The sequence below is a fragment of the Phocoena sinus genome, chromosome 14, assembly GCF_008692025.1.
Source record: "Phocoena sinus isolate mPhoSin1 chromosome 14, mPhoSin1.pri, whole genome shotgun sequence".
Lineage (NCBI taxonomy): Eukaryota > Metazoa > Chordata > Mammalia > Artiodactyla > Phocoenidae > Phocoena > Phocoena sinus.
The window spans coordinates 43,597,661-43,617,036 of record NC_045776.1 but is presented as its reverse complement, the minus strand read 5'-3'; the positions used below and the strand labels follow the sequence as shown (position 1 = coordinate 43,617,036).

The 19,376-nt window shown below is 36.5% G+C and overlaps 1 protein-coding gene across 1 annotated transcript in view; it reads left to right on the top strand.

Moving 5' to 3' along the window:
* Positions 1 to 18,488, top strand: part of DSG1 (desmoglein 1) — a 37,715-nt gene extending 19,227 nt beyond the window's left edge. The window contains exons 7-15 of the mRNA XM_032602796.1: positions 4,492 to 4,626; positions 4,934 to 5,119; positions 7,257 to 7,516; positions 8,941 to 9,080; positions 11,399 to 11,662; positions 12,881 to 13,014; positions 13,250 to 13,322; positions 15,165 to 15,370; positions 17,448 to 18,488. Of these exons, the coding sequence (XP_032458687.1) occupies positions 4,492 to 4,626; positions 4,934 to 5,119; positions 7,257 to 7,516; positions 8,941 to 9,080; positions 11,399 to 11,662; positions 12,881 to 13,014; positions 13,250 to 13,322; positions 15,165 to 15,370; positions 17,448 to 18,488 (2,439 nt within the window). The remainder of the gene's footprint in view (positions 1 to 4,491; positions 4,627 to 4,933; positions 5,120 to 7,256; positions 7,517 to 8,940; positions 9,081 to 11,398; positions 11,663 to 12,880; positions 13,015 to 13,249; positions 13,323 to 15,164; positions 15,371 to 17,447) is intronic.
* The last annotated feature ends 888 nt before the right edge of the window (positions 18,489 to 19,376 follow it).

Here is a 19,376-nt window from a genome sequence, read left to right as displayed (position 1 = left end):
ATAATGCCATGTGGTCCCTTGTTTTAATTTTAAAATATAAACTTTTTCCATTACGTTTTTTAATGTGGATAGAATATAACTGATGTGCATATATTTTAGAGTTATAAATGAGGAAGTTTTATTTTCTATTTGATATTTAATTAAATTTCATTTTAAGTATTATAGTTATTTTAAAATGACATCTCCCTGCTAATGATTCCTAGATTTAGGATAAATCAGATTATTTTAACACTCTTTATTGATCCAAATGCCATCAGTTTCTAGGTTACCATTATGTCCTTTTTTACTTGTTTGAAAATTACCATAAGAAGAAGTTGACTATTTAGGTATTTCTCTCTCAAACTTTCTTAAAGGGCCCAGTGGGTTTCCTTTAACATGAAAAGAGTTGTAATGGTGAAGAGCTCTAAAAAGTAAAGGAACTCTGCAATCACTGGCAAGCCGCCAGAGCAGATATTTTATTCTTTCTAATTTTTTTTTTTTTGGATTATAGTTGATTAACAATGTTATGTTAGGTTCAGGTGTGCAGCAAAGTTATTCAGTTATACGTATAAATGTATCTATTCTTTTTCAAATTCTTTTCCCATTTAGGTTATTACAGAATATTGAGCAGTGTTTCCTGTGCTATACAGTATGTTCTTGTTGGTTAACTATTTTATTTTTTAAACTTTTTATTGGAGTATAATTATTAATAGTGTTGTGATAGCTTCAGGTATATAGCAAGGTGATTCAGTTATACATATACATGTATCTATTCTTTTTCAAATTATTTTCCCATTTAGGTTGTTACCTAACATTGAGCAGAGTTCCCTGTGCTATACAGTAGGTCCTTGTTGGTTATCTGTTTTCAACATAGCAGTGTGTACATGTCAGTCCCAAGCTCACAATCTATCCGTCTCCCCACCCTTCCCCCACTGGTAACCATAAGTTCATTCTCTAAGTCTGTGAGTCTGTTTCCACTTTGTAAGTAAGTCCATTTTGTATCTTTCTTTTTTAGATTCTGCATATAAGTGATATCATATGATATTGTCTTTCTCTGTCTGACTTACTTCACTTAGTATGATAATCTTCAGGTACATCCATGTTCTTGCAACTGGCAGTATTTCATTCTTTTTAATGACTAATATCCATTGTATGTATGTACCACATCTTCTTTATCCATTCATCTGTTGATGGACATTTAGGTTGCTTTCATCTATTGTAAACAGTACTGCAATGAACATTGGGGTGCATGTATGCTTTCGAACCATGTTTTTCTCCAGATATATGCCCAGAAGTGGGATTGCTGATCATATGGTAGCTCTATTTTTAGTTTCTAAAGGAACCTCCATACTTTTCTCCAGAGTGGCTGTACCAATTTACATTCCCACCAACAGTGTAAGAGGGTTCCCTTTACTCCACACCCTCTCCAGCATTTACTGTTTGTAGATTTTTGATGATGGCCATTCTGGCTGGTGTGAGGTGATATCTCACTGTAGTTTTGATTTGCCTTTCTCTAATATTTAGCGATGTTGAGCATCTTTTCATGTGCCTTTTGGAAATCTGTGTATCTTCTTTGGAGAAATGTCTATTTAGGTCTTCTGCCCATTTTTGGATTGGATTGTTTGTTTTTTTGATATTGAGCTGCATGAGTTGCTTGTATGTTTTGGAGATTAATCCTTTGTCAGTTGCTTCATTTGCAAATATTTTCTCCCATTCTGAAGGTTGTCTTTTCGTCTTATTTATGGTTTCCTTTGCTGTGCAAAAGCTTTGAAGTTTCATTAGGTCCCATTTGTTTATTTTTGTTTTTATTTCCATTTCTCTAGGATGTGGGTCAAAAGGATTTTGCTGTGATTTATGTCATAGAGTGTTCTGCCTATGTTCTCTAAGAGTTTGATGGTGTCGGGCCTTACATTTAGGTCTTTAATCCATTTTGTGTTTATTTTTATTTTTATTTTTTTTTTAATTTTTTTTTTTATTTTTTGCGGTACGCGGGCCTCTCACTGTTGTGGCCTCTCCTGTTGCGGAGCACAGGCTCTGGACACGCAGGCTCAGTGGCCATGGCCCACGGTCCCAGCCGCTCCGCGGCATGTGGGATCTTCCCGGATCGGGGCACGAACCCGTGCCCCCTGCATCGGCAGGCGGACTCTCAACCACTGCGCCACCAGGGAAGCCCTTGAGTTTATTTTTGAGTATGGTATTAGGGAGTGTTCTAATTTCATTCTTTTACATGTGGCTGTCCAGTTTTCCCAGCACCGCTTATTAAAGAGGCTATCTTTTCTCCATTGTATATTCTTGCCTCCTTTATCAAAGATAAGGTAGCCATATGCACGTGGGTTTATCTCTGAGCTTTCTATCCTGTTCCATTGATCTATATTTCTGTTTTTGTGCCAGTACCATACTGTCTTGATTACTGTAGCTTTGTAGTATAGTCTGAAGTCAGGGAGTCTGATTCCTCCAGCTGTTTTTCTTTCTCAAGAATGCTTTGGCTATTCGGGGTCTTTGTGTTTCCATACACATTGTGAAATTTTTTGTTCTAGTTCTGTGAAAAATGCCAGTGGTAGTTTGATAGGGATTGCATTGAATCTGTAGATTGCTTTGGGTAGTATAGTCATTTTCACAATGTTGATTCTTCCAATCCAAGAACATGGTATATTTCTCCATCTATTTTAATTTCTTTCATCAGTGTCTTTTAATTTTCTGCATACAGGTCTTTTGTCTCCTTAGGTAGGTTTATTCCTAGATATTTTATTCCTAGATATTTGCAATGGTAAATGGGAGTGTTTTCTTAATTTCACTTTCAGATTTTTCATCATTAGTGTATAGGAATGCAAGAGATTTCTGTGCATTTTGTATCCTGCTACTTTACCAAATTCATTGATTAGCTCTAGTAGTTTTCTGGTAGCATCTTTAGGATTCTCTAGGTATAGTATCATGTCATCTGCAAACAGTGACAGCTTTACTTCTTCTTTTCTAATTTGGATTCCTTTTATTTCCTTTTCTTCTCTGATTGCTGTGGCTAAAACTTCCAAAACTATGTTGAATAATAGTGGTGAGAGTGGGCAACCTTGTCTTGTTCCTCATCTTAGTGGAAATGGTTTCAGTTTTTCATCATTGAGAACGATGTTGGCTGTGGGTTTGCTATATATGGCCTTTATTATGTTGAGGTAGGTTCCGTCTGTGCTCACTTTCTGGGGAGTTTTTATCATAAATGGATGTTGAATTTTGTCAAAAGCTTTTTCTGCATCTATTAAGATGATCATATGGTTTTTATTCTTCAGTTTGTTGATGTGGTGTATCACACTGATTGATTTGCGGATATTGAAAAATTCTTGCATCACTGGGACAAATCCCACTTGATCACGGTGTATGATCCTTTTAATGTATTGTTGGATTCTGTTTGCTAGTATTTTGTTGAGGATTTTTGCATCTATTTTCATCAGTGATATCGGCCTGTAGTTTTCTATTTTTGTGGAACCTGTGTCTGATTTTGGTATCAGGGTGATGGTGGCCTCATAGAATGAGTTTGGGAGTATTACTTCCTCTGCAATTTTTTGGAATAGTTTCAGAAGAAGAAATCCATGTTAACTCTTCTCTAAATGTTTGATAGAACTTGCCTGCAAAGGCATCTGGTCCTAGACTTTTGTTCGTTGGGAGTTTTTTAATCACAGTTTCAATTTTAGTACTTGTGATTGGTCTGTTCATATTTTCTATTTCTTCCTGGTTTAGTCTTGGGAGATTGTACCTTTCTAAGAATTTGTCCATTTCTTCCAGGTTGTCCATTTTATTGGCATACTGTTGCTTGTAGTTTTCTCTAATGATCCTTTGTATTTCTGTGGTGTCCTTTATAGCTTCTCCTTTTTCATTTCCAATCTTATTGATTTGAGCCCTCTCCCTTTTTCTCAGAGCAGATAGTCTTAACCTGGCATTTGTGGAGAACCCTCAAGACGTCTCTAACTATGAATCCTCTAAAATTATATCCACAACTTTGAGTGAGGATGCATATATGCATGTGTCTGGGAAAGGCTTCATGGCTTTTACCAGCTTCTAAAAATTTAAGTACCTTTGTGTAGAATCAAGAAAACAGATCATCAATAACTGTACTGTCACCCCCCAAAAAATGCAAACCATTTGCTATCTCTTTATTCTTCAGGGGTTGATAATTTGGGGTACAGAATTTTAATTCCATAAATTCTTAGTAAATCTTAATCTCTCCCCTCCTGATCATTTTGTTCTGCTTCACCCTTTATAAACTTTTTCAACATATAATAAGGAATGATGTCTTTTAAAATTTTTGCTTCTTTTAAATGATGCTGAATAAGAATTTTTGGGAATAGAAGTGGCAACTTCATATTGATTCATGTGAGATTTTCGAATTTTCAATATTCTGTGTTACCTCTATCTTCATCATAGATTTATGTAAATGTTGATCCAACATTTTAAAAGATCCTTGTATGAGACAAAATAAAAACTGTCTACATCAACTGTGGTATTGTTTGTTGTGTGTATTTTTAGCAATATGGCCAGTACTCTCTAGTTGTAAGAGGCTCAGACCGCGATGGTGGGGCAGATGGTATGGCAGCAGAGTGTGAATGCAGCATTAAAATCCTCGATGTCAATGATAACATCCCATACATGGAACAGTCATCAGTAAGTATTAGTCTTTGAATTTAACAACAACTTTAGGTTCATTACCTTCTAAAATTTGTTCAAACAATTCTATTTATATATGTACATGTTATCTTTAGTCACACACAACCCAAATGTACACAAATATTTCATCTCATGTTTGTCTACATAATACATATGAAAAAAACCCTATTTGAACAATGAAAAGTGAGACCACAAACATAGATCTCTTTCCTATATCATGAATAACTATAAACATTCTATATAAAACTAATATAGTTCTATTTCTCACATAGTTTGTGCTAAAATTTTTTACTTCTTGTTTCAGTATTCCATAAGTATTGAAGAAAATGCTCTAAATTCAAATTTGCTCCAGATTAGAATAATTGATTTGGATGAGGAGTTCTCAGCTAACTGGATGGCAGTCATTTTCTTTATCTCTGGAAATGAGGGAAATTGGTTTGAAATAGAAATGAATGAAAGAACAAATGTGGGAACTTTAAAGGTTATTAAGGTATGGAATAATTATCCTAAATATTTTGTTTTCTTGGTTTTTTTCAAAGTGTTAATCTTAAAATGATGTTAACATTTCACAAACTTGAGTGGGTGAAAGAATAAAAATTACTGTGTTTTAGAATTATACATGATATAGAGCTTTTTTATAGAGAGTTTTTCTGCTTATATAATTTCATAAAGACAGGCATTGAACTTTTACTTGAAACTCTTTTCTAGCAATACAATATTCCCTCACAGATCATACATTTTTAAACACAAATCTTATTTTATGCTTACAACAAAGTACGATTAATCCTTAAGGTTTTGTTTTACACATTTGAAGAATATTTTTTGAAGCAGATTAAACATTGCCTAAAAAAAAGTGTCCCTGTCAACACTGTACATCAATTATTATTCATCACATAATTTAAAAGTTGTTAGTTCATCCAGTGTGTTTTCACAGAATTAAAATTAAATTACTGTAATTGTAGGATTATCACATTCTCATCTCACTTCTGCAGCTGACCCAGGCTTATTACAGACATAAGTATACTAGAGACTTGGTCCAAGTCATAGAGATTTGGTCCAAGTCAACACAGTTCTCCTGTGTCCCCTCTACATTACTGATCCACCACATTTACCTGCAGTAGAATTTTCTCTGAGATTCGAGGGGGAAAAATGTCTGACTCCTAGGGAGCTGATAGTGAAGATTTCACCCTGTGCTACAAGACTTGTCAGTCTATTTTTTAAAATCTGCAATAGCTGTGCATGGATTGTACGTGATGCATGCAATATGTATTCCTCATGGTAAAATGTAATCTCTTTTTAACTGTTTTCTTCCTTCAGAATTGCTCTGGGAAATAAACTCCTAAGGAATTCTGTCCCCATAGGAATGTGTGATCATTTGTCTCATATGTCTTCATAAAGTGTCACCATGCCTACAGCTTCCATTCACTGAGGCAGTGTGCGGATGATTTAGTTTATTCTCTACAGCATCCCTGTAAAATAGGTTATATGCCCACATTATAAATAAATACACTGAGGTTCAGAGAGAGTTTGTAACCTGCTCAGTTCTCATCACTAGTAAGTGGGACAGCTGACATTCAAACCTAGGCTTCTCTAGCTATTAAGTTCACATTCTTTCCACTACACTATCTAGGTTTCCCTGCTGGGGAAACTGAGTCCTAATCTATTTCACCCCAAACTATGATATTACTTTAGAAAATTAATTGATCTATCTGGCCTCAATATCTCTGTCTGTAAAGTGGGAATAATGTTCATTTTTCTCCCAGACATGACATCATATATTAATTCTTTTGTTAGGATTATATATATATATGTAATATGTGTGTGTGATGTATATGTATACATAATTTTATAGCCATTCTTGGAGTTGCAAATAAAGCTAATATTAGAGCAAAGACTGAAAATTTTAGCTAAGTAGAGAGCTCAGTGTGTGAATCGATGGTCATCTAAACTACTGTTATATGAAAATTTAAAAAAATATAGTTGGTATTTATAGGCATAATGCATAGTTGTGGATTTTATGAGTAGTGGATTTTGACACCGTCTTTCATAATGAAAATGACTACTTGATAATTTTATAATATAAAGTGAATTTTTCCAGGATATGTTGAATAAAATATGGATTTCTTTTTATTATTTATATACTACATTCTATTATTTGATTTATTGAAAGAAGTCACATATACATTGTAAAATTTCTTGTACATAGTTCTTTATGGATAAAATCAGTCAAATGATTGAACCTATGATATACTTGGCCCATTCTTCCTAATAAATAGAGCTATTTTCTGAGAAACCTGAAATGATAGCATCTAACATAAACTCTCTTTGCATTACAAAATGCATGGATTTGACCACCTGTATTATTTTAAGTTTTTTAGTTTGGTGGACAATTAGAACTCATACTTTTTCAGCAAAAGATCTAAGACAATTGGACTTTTTCTTACTGTATTTTCATGTATTTGTATTGAATTGAATATAAAGTAAGAACAGAGTGTGTATTTATATGTATTTATATTTAATTAAAGAAAAAGATGTAAGAATTTTTTTGCCTATTATCAAAGAATATCTCTTTCCTCTAGAATGTTTTTTCCCCTTATAGTAAAACTATTTCACTATGTATTTTCTAGGCCCTAGATTATGAAGCTACGAAGAATCTTCAACTTAGTCTTGGTGTTAGAAATAAAGTTGAATTTCATCAATCAATTAAGTCTCAATATAAACTCACAGCAACTGCAGTCTCTGTGACTGTGTTAAACGTAGTTGAAGGCTCAGTGTTCCGTCCAGGTTCAAAGACATTCGTAGTAACTAGTGCGATGGGACAAAACTATAAATTGGGAGACTTTATAGCTACTGATCTGGACACAGGTCTACCTTCAACCACTGTTAGGTAAGACTGACATTTTCCAACTAATTTTCACCACATATTGAACTTAAGTAAATATGTTCTTTTTAGAAAGTATCTGAATTAAAATATTTGTCACTATTTTTGAAATTCAATCATCAAACGTACTAATTGGGGAATTGTTACCTAACTTAGACTGTTTAACTTAAGAAAATATAAAAATTTGCACAAAATGTAAGATGGAAAAATGTGAAGGTTTAAAATGTGAAAATATTTTATCTGGAAAGTTTGATGCTCCTGTGTTTATATATTTTATTGACCAGTTAGCTGATTACTACATATCATGGTTATTCCCCTTGGAAGATTTGATGGATTGATTTTACCATTGCAAATTTGCCCAGATTGAAATCAATTAGATTTAGTTAACGCATTTCAGATACTTTATCTCTTTAATCGGCACATAATATTGGTCAACGATAATCTTGATATGAAAAATTGGTTACATTGAGGAAAAATTAAGCTGTGTAGTTTTTTTTTTAACTCTACATATCCGAGTGTTTCTACTTGATCAATAAAAATCTGTGTTTATATGTGCACACGTAGTTTGCAAATGTGCTTGTGATCAGGAATAATGGTGGAGTGGAAAGACCTCACAAATGAGTTTTAAAAGTTCTTTCTGTGTGTTCCTCTCACTCCATGTGAGTATTTCAGTTATAGCTCTTATCACACTGCACCGCCATTACTGATAAGCTCCCTTGTACTCCACAGATGTGAGTTCACTGAGGGAAGACCACACCCCTATCTGACTGCTTTCCAAGTTCTATTTCCTGAGTTTAGCACAATGCCTGACACAGAGAGCTATCTAACCAATGTTTGTCTAATGAACATATAAATGAGAAGGAAAACTTCAAAGTCAAAGATGAGAAGAGAAAGAGAATAGAGAATAGGATAGAGGCACGAGACGAGGACAGAGTTTGGAATCCACAAGAAGTCCTGTATATTCACTGTGTATGTGGGGAGGGGAGTGGAAATAGGGAAGGGATGAAAGCCAAGCTGCTGAAGAAGTAACTTCTTTGGTAAGAGAATAGTTTAGAATTAGCAGCAGCCCAGGAAGTCGCAGCATCTGGGCTGTCCAGGACAGTTCTGATGCTACCAAAATCAAATGAAAATGAGGCTGCAGGCGTCAGAGGATTATTCGTACATCTAAGTGGGCTAGATGTAATAGACATTCCATCACAAGTGGCTGCTCAGTAATTCTTTTTTCTTAAATTTAAATCTTCATCCATTTCTGAATGTCCTCAAACAGCTGAAACTGCCCCCCCCCAAAATAAAGTCTCCAATAATTGAAAATTATATCCAGGAGTTACAATTACTGGCTGGAAACATGGTTTAAAATCAAAATCTCTCTTTCTCTACCCCCTGCCTTTAGATAGCTAACATTAATTTGTACCATTGTCTTTCAAATACAGATATGTAATGGGAAGTAATCCAACGGGCCTAATCACTATTGACTCAAAAACGGGCATCATTATTTTGAGAAATAAAGTTACTGTTCAACAATATGAAATACTTAGGGGAAAATACCAAGGAACAATTCTATCTATAGATGGTAAGAAATCAATTTAATTTTTTCTCGTCTACTGGAAGTTATATATACATTCAGAAACTAAAATTTTAATTACTGTCTTTTGAAGTAACCCTTTTTCCAACAAAAGTTATCATATTGGGTATTATACAATCAAATCCTGAATGATACAAGAGGCATTATAATTTAGGGTTAAGACCGTGGGCTCTGGAATTAGGCTGGATTGGTATCTCGTACCATCACTTACTAGCTCTAAGATTTTAGAGAAGTTATTTAACCCATCTATCGCTCAGTTTTCTCTTCCATAAAATGGGCCAATAACATTATGGATTTAGAAGTACTTAAGGAGTTACTACATATAAAGCACTAGACGAGTGCTGACATTCAATAAACGTTAGTTGGGCTTCCCTGGTGGCGCAGTGGTTGAGAGTCCTCCTGCCGATGTAGGGGACATGAATTCGTGCCCCGGTCCGGGAAGATCCCACATGCCGCGGAGCGGCTAGACCCGTGAGCCGTGGCCGCTGAGCCTGCGCATCCGGAGCCTGTGCTCCGCAACGGGGGAGGCCACAACAGTGAGAGGCCCACGTACCGAAAAAAGAAAAAAAAAAAAAAAAAATATATATATATATAATAAATGTTAGTTCGTATTAATGTCAGTAATAGAAAATTTTTAATTGTACTGTAAAATTATTTTCAAACAGACCCAAAGCCAAGTTAACTTAACTTTACATGATCCTTGGAAAGTTGATGTGCAATTTTGTGTAAACAATTTGGAATTAGCATACTTATATTACTTTTCAAAACCAACAAAATTAAATTAGGCTAATCACTAGGAGGGAAGTTCCTCGAGGCTAATTCTAAGCAATATTTGCTACTTCAGTTTCTCTTCCTCCCTTCTTCCTCCTTCTCTCCCTTTCTTCCTCTTTTTCTTTCAATTGTCCTAAGAAGGGATTGACAATTTCCACTTGCTTCACAAGTTTAAAAGAAATAAAACAGCATTTCTTTAAAGTCATTCAACAATTCAGAATTTTTACCAAATTATGCTGGTCTTTTCCACAATCAGTCAAAATAAATGTAGTTTTTAAAATGTTTATTACAAATCGAAATGTTTATTCCATCTACATATAAAGTTTATTTCAGTGCTGAAATTGTCTTAAGCAATTGCTAGTTTACTCCTTTTCTTACATCCAACATCAAGCTTAATTGGACACATGAAAGAGAAATTGGAACTTTAATTTACTAAACTGTAGGCTGATGGCAAATAGGGAGCATTCCCTTTGTCATTAAAAAATACCACCTTCTGGGGATAAACATTAGATCTGATGATAATAATAAAGATAACAAAAACAGTAACAGTACAATAGAATTGTTGTATTCCAACAAAACAGTAACAATAGAATCAGCATAGCTGGGCTGAAAGGGCTTGGGCTTTGATATCAAACAGACTGTATGTAAACCTATCTCTGTTATGTACTTCCAGGGATATCTTTATTCATTTATCCAGAAACTAAGTATCGAATTCTAACCAAACGTCAGCCATTGTGCCAGATTCTAGAGTGACATCAATGGACAAAGTCTAACAACAGCGCTTACATCTATATAATAGAAATAATAATAACAATAATAGTAACTTGCTGAAGCCAACAGCAATTGTGGAACCATTAAGTTGAAACAAATCACAGATGTCTCTCCTCCTGTGTTTCGTCAACAAACACAATAATTTACTGAAACTTTAAAGGATAAGAAAAAAGCAAATTTGGAGTATCTGCTTGTGAAACAAAAGTGCTTCATTTTATTGATATGAAGATTCCCCTCCCCCAATAGTGCCAAATTCCCTCTCCTATGAGTTGTTTGAACTGTTGGTTGTGAGTTTGAGGATATGCTACTTTATCAGTAGGAGATTTTTATACAAATGACTGACCAATCTGCCCAAAGTCTGTTGGTTTTGTCAGCCCATCAAAGGAAAAAAGACAAGAACTGAAGATGAAAGACAGTAAAACAGCAAACAAAATCTAGTCTAATACATGGAGAAGTGTGCAACACATGGTCTAGAAATGTCTCCACAGTGGCTTATGACACACTGCTGACCAATACATAATGTGGTGCTTACTGTGTATGTTTCTCAACACATAGGACAGTTTTTCTCAAGCACTAATATTTATTCATAATGGTTTGATTTAAAAACTGAGTCACAGACAAGAGACAATATGCGGAGTTACTGAATTGGTGGGAATGAACACATTGAAATAAGTACTGATGCAAAGAGAAAATAGTTTTGTATTGTCCAACAATTATTACGCTAAATGTATAAAATATTTCTCTCATTTTAAACCTTGTTACAGATGCTCTTCAAAAAACTTCTACTGGTACAATTATTATTAAACTTGAAAGTGATTCCAAGGGAGGTGATGCACCGTCTAATGATAATAATACCAGTACTAGCACAAATGGCCTTACTTCCTCAGATGTTACCACTGATACCTACAAAAACGCAAATACTTTTGATGTAGGTGGCACCACCGCTTTTCATCTAGTAATAAAGGATAATGTATATTTTGGTCCTGCTGGCATTGGACTACTCATCATGGGATTCTTGATCCTTGGATGTAAGTACTTTAACAGTCCTGTTTTTATGTGCCCCCTAAAAAACTGTGGAGAGGAAATACGTTTTCTGATCCTTTGATGACATATATTTTACAAATCCTTATTTTGTGCAATTATCAAGAAATTTCTATGTTTGGTGTTGGGTTTATGACATGAAAAAAAACATCAAACAACTTGACCCCTTAGAGTGCAGTGGAGGATAAAAACTTTTTTGCTTTGAATCTCAATGTAATGGGAAAGTACCATAACAGACAGGTTCAAATTGCTACCTGAGTGAAGAAGACAGTCAGAAATAACTGACTGAAACAATCAGAAAAGGCTACATAGAGAAAGTAAACTCTGAGTTGGGTTTTAACAGATGAATAGGAGGTAGCCTAGTGGACAAGAAAAGGGGAACACAATATAAGAAGAAAAAAAATCCATGTGCAAAATCCCAAAAGAATGAGAGTGCAAGTAACTGAAATAAAGGACTCCAGCATAGAAGAAATAAAGGATGTACTTGAGAGCATGGTGAGAGTCGAGTCTAGAAAGATAGGCAGGGGCTAGACCTTGAAGGGATTTCATGCTGTGCCAAAGCTGCACAGCCTAAGGAAAGGAGAGCAAAATAGACGAAGAATTAAACTCCAGCTTTTAAATTCAATTGTCTGAGTCCTTCAAAGTTTACCCAAGTTTTCTGAGCCTTGCTTTGGCCAACTGTGAAATAATAAAACTTACTTCACAACAATACGTAGATAATGAAAAGGAAGTACCACGCATGGAAGCATTTAGAGATAGACCACATTGTATGATCACTAGAGTGGACATAGTCAAGGATCTAGACATGAGGGTATAATATCCAATGGATTCTTCAGGTGGTCTTTAACATTGCCTTGGATGATGATAGAAATTAGAGTGGTCATGAGCCAGATGCTACAGTCTCTGAGGAATATTTTTCCTTTAATATTTTCCTAAGTAATGACAGGGAAAAGACTCATCTGCTTTAATAGTATAATATGATCTGTAATCTGAATACTATATAACAAGTAAAAATTGATTGCAGTCTGAGGCTTACATTGATTTTGGTATCTCACCATTATTCAGCTTGCTTTCTGAAACTTTCATAATAATGTTAGAATCAAATGGAGTTATATTAGGGGTTCAAATTTAATCATAAAAGCAGGTTGTTTTGTTTTAATATGGTCCCACTGCTAATTGCAATATTCCTATCTTTTCACCATCAGTGGTCCCATTTTTGTTGATGTTTTGTGACTGTGGAGGTGTCCCTGGTTGTAGGGCCAGCTTTAAGCCTGTTCCCGAATGTACGGATGGAGCAATGCATTCATGGGCGGTGGAAGGACCACAGCCCAAACTTGTGGTAAGTGCTCACTAACAGTCTAGGTTGTTCTTTGTTCTGGGATAGCCGATGGGGAAAATGAAGAGAAAGGTACAACAAAATTAGATGACAGTAACCGGGGAAGCCTTTCTAAATGAGGTTCAGATTACTTTCAGTATCCTTTTAGAAAATCTGAGGTAATTTGAGAACAAACCCAGTGTATAATTATTGAAAGAAAAGAATCATTACAAATGGGAAAATGTTTCCTGTCCTTTAGGATTTGACCAATATCGGTGCACCACAAATACCACCCAATAATGCAGATATTATCGACTGCATTGACAACTCAGGTAAGAAAAGTTTTTTTTAAGTTTTCATAGTTCAAATGACTAGCGAGGAACTCTATTCTCTGTCTTTGCATACCTTACCATTTCTCAATTGTCTTATCTTTGCAGTTGTTCCCATCAGTCTTTTTTAAATGACTAATTTGCAAATTAAATGATAAAGAAAAACCTACAATACTTATTATTCTTTTAGGCTGCATTTTTTAAAATCTTCTTCAATCATCAGAGAGTACACAAGAGATGACCTGATTAGGATTTCTATAAATAGGAGAGAAGTACTGAATTGTAACCAGAAGTCAATTTTGGCTGAGATTTTTTTGTCTAATAGAGCAATTGTTATTTATTAAAAACCACTAATTTGAATTAAAGTACAGCCCTATTAAATAGACGTATGCTCATTTATTGAGGCTAGCATCTGCCTCCACAATTCACAAAATCAGTCTAAGAAAAAGAGGAATAAATTTTAAAAACTCATATCTTTGAAAATAATTGTACTGTCTTGCCTTATTTCAAGGTAAATAAATATTATTGATTCTCTTATTTTTCATTCACTCTTTTTCAAACTTGTGATCATGACTTTTCCACTTTGAACTCTTCAAAATGTAAAAGACATAGGAATGTTTATGACTTATAGAACCGGACCACATTCAGAAGACTGGAGATGCTAGTCTGTAAACTTATTTCTCCCCCTGAGGTGTCCATTATTGTTAACGACCCCAACACCCTCCACCTAAAAAGCAGAAACTCATTTTTGACTCTCTTATCTCCCTATTCATTGACACTCAGTCAGTTCTCAAGACTTGTCAAATCCTCAAATCCACCAGGATTTATTTATGCATTTATTCTGTCATTAAGTCTACAAACCTTGAACAAAGCACAGTGAGAGGCACCAGAGCAAGAAGTATGAAACACTATACCTAAACTCAAGATCTTCAAAATATGAAAGCCATAGGACACCTACCCCATTGTCAACACTTTCTCTGTCCATGGCACTTCCATAGTCTGGGCCATCCTTTTATCTCACTTGCCTGGAATTTTGTAACAGGCTTCTACTCACCCCTCACAATCAAGTGCAAATCCCAGAGTCTTCATGCAAACCTATCCCCTCACCATAGCAATGGCCTCTTCTCTGAATGCCCTGGAGGCCCTGTGCTTCTAATAATACATTGAGTATTCTTATACTGTTTTTTTCCTTAAGTTTTAGAATTTGGGTATTTTCCCCCAATTTGAAATCAAACTCTCTAAGGTATAGATAGGGTTGTATAACCTCTGTGGAGCCCCCGATCCCAGCACAACATATAGTAGTATCTCAAATAATTACTGAATTAACAAATTGATTAATAATATTATTTTGAACTCAATATCATATTTGCATCTCCTTTCTTTATGTATTACCTTCATTTTTATTTATTTATTTATTTATTTTTGGCTGCATTGGGTCTTCGTTGCTGTGCGCGGGCTTTAGTTGTGGCGAGCAGGGGCTACTCTTTGTTGCGGTGCCCAGGCTTCTCATTTTGGTGGCTTCTCTTGTTGCAGAGCACAGGTTCTAGGCATGTGGGCTTCAGTAGTTGTGGAATGCGGGCTCAGTAGTTGTGGCACACTGGCTTAGTTGCTCCTTCCTGGACCAGGGATCGAATCTGTGTCCCCTGCATTGGCAGGCAGATTCCTAACCACTGTGCCACCAGGGAAGTCCTGTATTACTTTCATTTTATTTCTTTGCTCACTCACAACTGTGTACTTAAATGGAGAAACTACATTACAGTAAGTTACTAATTTTTAGTTTACAATACACTAGAGAAAAAACAGTTTACAGGAGAAAGTAAAATTTAATTTGATCAACACTTTTAGGGGTTTACACAAATGAGTATCATGGCAGAAAAATGCAAGATCTTGGAGGAGGAGAAAGAACGACAGCATTGGAACTGGTGGATGGAGTTAAAACATCAGGACAACCTAAGATATGTCAAGAATATTCTGGAACATTAAGAAGTTCTATGAGGGAATGTAGAGAAGGAGGGCTGAATATGAACTTCATGGAAAGTTACTTCTGCCAGGTAAGCTCTCTATCCCCATGCCTTCCTTTCCATCCTGCACCCATATCTCTACCCCAGGCTCCCACTATTTCCCAACAGGGCTTTGGTGCGTGTTTCCTAACTAGGTTCCCAGCCTCTGGTCTTTACACCTGACAATCTATATTCCTGCTGAATAGTATTTCTCAAACTCTGACTTGAGCACTTTACTCCCCCACTTTAAAACAACCAGTGGCTCCCAGCTCTGTTTTGTCTGTGGCGTGAAGTCCATCTCCTTCACACAGCAATTAACCAATTGACCTCTTCCCTCACACCCTCACATCTCCAATTACTCCTTACCAGCCACCCTGCTTGCCAAGCCCCTTTGCCTTGTTCACACTGGTCTACTGCCCTCCATGTCTTTGCTTATGCTGTGCTCATCCTGGAATGCTTTTACCTGATCTTCTCTCTCACAAACCCACACTCATCTTTCTATCCGGTTCAAACACCCCTGCCTTTCTGAAGTTTTTACTGTGAATCCTCTCATCCCAAATAGCGTTGATGTTTCTTTATGTGTATCTCTGTAGTACTTTGTTTGTACATTTTATAGAACATACCATTGCTAAGATCTGTTGGTTACATGTCCACCACCGTTTTTAGTGCCTCGTCTGCATGGACTCTACATTATGTTGCCAGTACCTGGCTCAGTTCCAAGCACAGAGTAAACATGTAATAAGGGTGGGTCCAAGAGCCATAGTACATTTCCAGGACATTCTAAGAACCAGAGAGAATTAATTTTGCCATCGTCAGGTAGAGACAGAATTGCCCGTGGTTCTACCCCATATGATACTTAAACCTTCTGATATTTCCTACCTCTGATAACTGTCTCTGATACATTTATGTCCTTCTACACACTGGCCTAAAATACAGTCATTAGCTCTCCTAATGAGAGGGTGGCTGATATTTTGAACTGAACTAGTAGTAAAAGCCTTCCAAATAGCAGCAAATAATAAGGGGACAGTTGCTGAAATCCATAGGTATACTTCCTATCCATGTCCCTACAAATGAATATCATTTTCATGAAAAGTTCCATTTCTGCCTCACAACTTTTGCACTTGTATCTCCTTCTGCCCAGAACACTCTCTCTGCTTTACTGTCCCCATGACTTTAGTCTCTGAACAACCATCACTTTATGAGATGCTGTCCCTGAACTCTCCGTCTGAAAGAGCAACCCTATCCCTCTCTACTCCTTTACTCTGCACCTCCTAACAAATACGTTTATGTGTTATCTGGCTCATCCTACTGAACTGTAAGCCCTGTGAGAGAGGGACTTTATCTGGTTTTGTTCATTACTTTATTGCCAACTTCCTAAGAGAGTGTCTGCCAAACAGTAAGGACTCAAAAACTGTTTTTGAATTGAAATGGCACAATGAGTTGGTTTGCTAATAAAGGTATTTCTGCTTAACCAGAAAGTTTGCAATCCAACATTACAAACAAAAGAGATGAAATAAAAGTACACATGTCTGTGAGCTTTCACTCTGAATTGGAGGAGATTCTATTTTTAAGAACTGTCTTTGGTCACCTTCAATTCTGAATCCAAAAGTGGCATAGACCCAGAGTCAAATTTTCCTGTTATTTTGCTTAAAAAGCCACACTGAAATAAATCTTCATGGAACCACCATATTCACTTCATCTGAAGGAAGAAAAGCACAGTTCTGAATGAACCCAAATCAACTATGAACTACCTAATTTAAACAAATCCAAAAAAATACACAATTTTGGTATACTTTAAGTTCAATGTTTTTAAGTATACCTCCTTCTAACTTGGTTGCAAAATCATTCACGTGATTCCTTTTGTGCTTTTGTGTCCCAAGTGCACTAAGATGAAGAAGTCCATCTAAATAAATATCAAAATGTATTATCCAAATTACAGTTAAAATAATTCCTAACCAAATTCTTTCAAGTAATTATAGAATAACTTCTAAAGAGTCTCTAGAAGATGTTAGAATTTTGTTTTATATATTTTTTTTGGTAAAGCTCTGGAAAAAAATAATGATAAAGACCTCTATTACTGTTAAAAATGTATTCATCATTTCATTTTCTCTTTCTTCTACAAATTCAGAAAGCATACGCTTATGCAGATGAAGACGAAGCACGCCCATCCAATGACTGTTTGCTCATATATGATATTGAAGGTGTAGGTTCCCCTGCGGGCTCTGTGGGTTGTTGTAGCTTCATTGGAGAAGACTTGGATGACAGCTTTTTGGATACACTGGGGCCTAAATTTAAGAAGTTGGCAGATATCAGCCTGGGAAAAGGAGTGGAACCATATCCAGACCTTGATCCCTCTTGGCCACCTGACAGCACTGAACCGATCTGCCCTCTGCAGGGAACAGAGCCCACTGGTAGTGGACACCCACACACCTCCCCACATTTCGGCACCACCACCATCATTTCTGAGAGTAACTACCCCTCGGGACCTGGGGTACAGCATCCTATTCCTGATCCTCTGGGCTATGGTAATGTCACTTTAACTGAGTCTTACACCACCTTGGGCACTCTGAAGCCCTCTGTCCACGTTCACGATAACCGACATGCATCAAACGTGGTGGTGACAGAGAGGGTGGTCGGCCCAATCTCTGGTGCCAATCTGCATGGGATGTTAGAGATGCCTGACTTGAGAGATGGGTCAAATGTTATAGTGACAGAAAGGGTAATAACACCTGGTTCGAGCCTGCCCTCCACTTTGACCATCCCTGATCCTAGAGAGTCTTCAAATGTAGTAGTGACAGAAAGAGTAATCCAGCCAACTTCCGGCCTAGTGGGCAATCTGAGTGTGCACCCCAATTTATCAAACACCCACAATGTGGTTGTGACAGAGAAGGTAGTTTCAGGCTCCGGCATGACTGGCATTAGTGGCCCAGCTGGGCTAGGTGGAGGCAGTGGCATAGGCAGCAGTGGCCTGGTGGGCAGTGGTGGTGGCATTGGGCTGAGCAGTCTGGGAGGGGGCGGGGGCCTGAGTAGCAGCATCGGGGGCACATCCACCATTGGCCACTTGAGGGGCTCCTCTGAGCATCACTTTAGCAATACCCTAGGATCTGCCTCCCCTATCACAGCCCGAAGTCGAATCACAAAGTACAGTACAGGACAATATACCAAGTAGCCAGGACCCCAGCACGCTCTTTCTCAGTAATTGTGATTTAGGTTTAATTCCCACCACCCAAAAACTAACAGTGTAATTTATGACACACAACCAGGTGCTAAGAAAATTGTGGAACAAGGTGAGACACCTCAGTGAGAAAAATAGATGGAAATAGTGCTGTTGGGCAAGAGCTCTCCTGAGCATTTGTAGACTTTTTTCTTATAGTCATACTAACAGAATCATGACCATGAATTAAAACTTGAGACAGGGTCTTCTTTGTGCCTGGATGGCCTGTAGGGTCTTCTTAGCTTTTGTGTGGCCTGTAATGTATCTCCAGCACATGGAATAAATAAAACTTGGTCATGTAAAAGCACTGGCCTTAAGATGGCAATTGGCATTGTTCTCCTTGCTCTGTTTTGAATTGCCATGTAGCTCAGGCAATATTTTGCTCAGGCAAAATTGGACAATCCAATTTCCTTACTCTATCCCACCTCCTAACCGAATTTTCTCACTAACCTAAATTTTACTTTCCTGATTTGATTTGTCAGTAAGCTCTTGGATTATATATGCTCCAATTTATAGATAGTTCCTAAATTATATAATATACTTTTCTAACTTCAAAATTTAATAATGTCCTATTTATTATGAGTCATTTCTGTGAATTTGCTACATAGTGTTACCTGGTTAAAATCTCTAAATAGAATCAAAGCATTCTTAGAGGTAAATTTACTATTGTATGGTAAAGGAAGTTTTTTCTCTTTTCTAAATTCAATGTTAATATTTGCTCACTAATGTGAAACTGGATATAGCAAAAATATTTTAAGGATTAGTCCCCCCAGTTACTCAAATTTCCCAACGTGTTACAAGATCAAAGAATAGTTATTGGACTTCCAAACTTGTCAAAGGGGG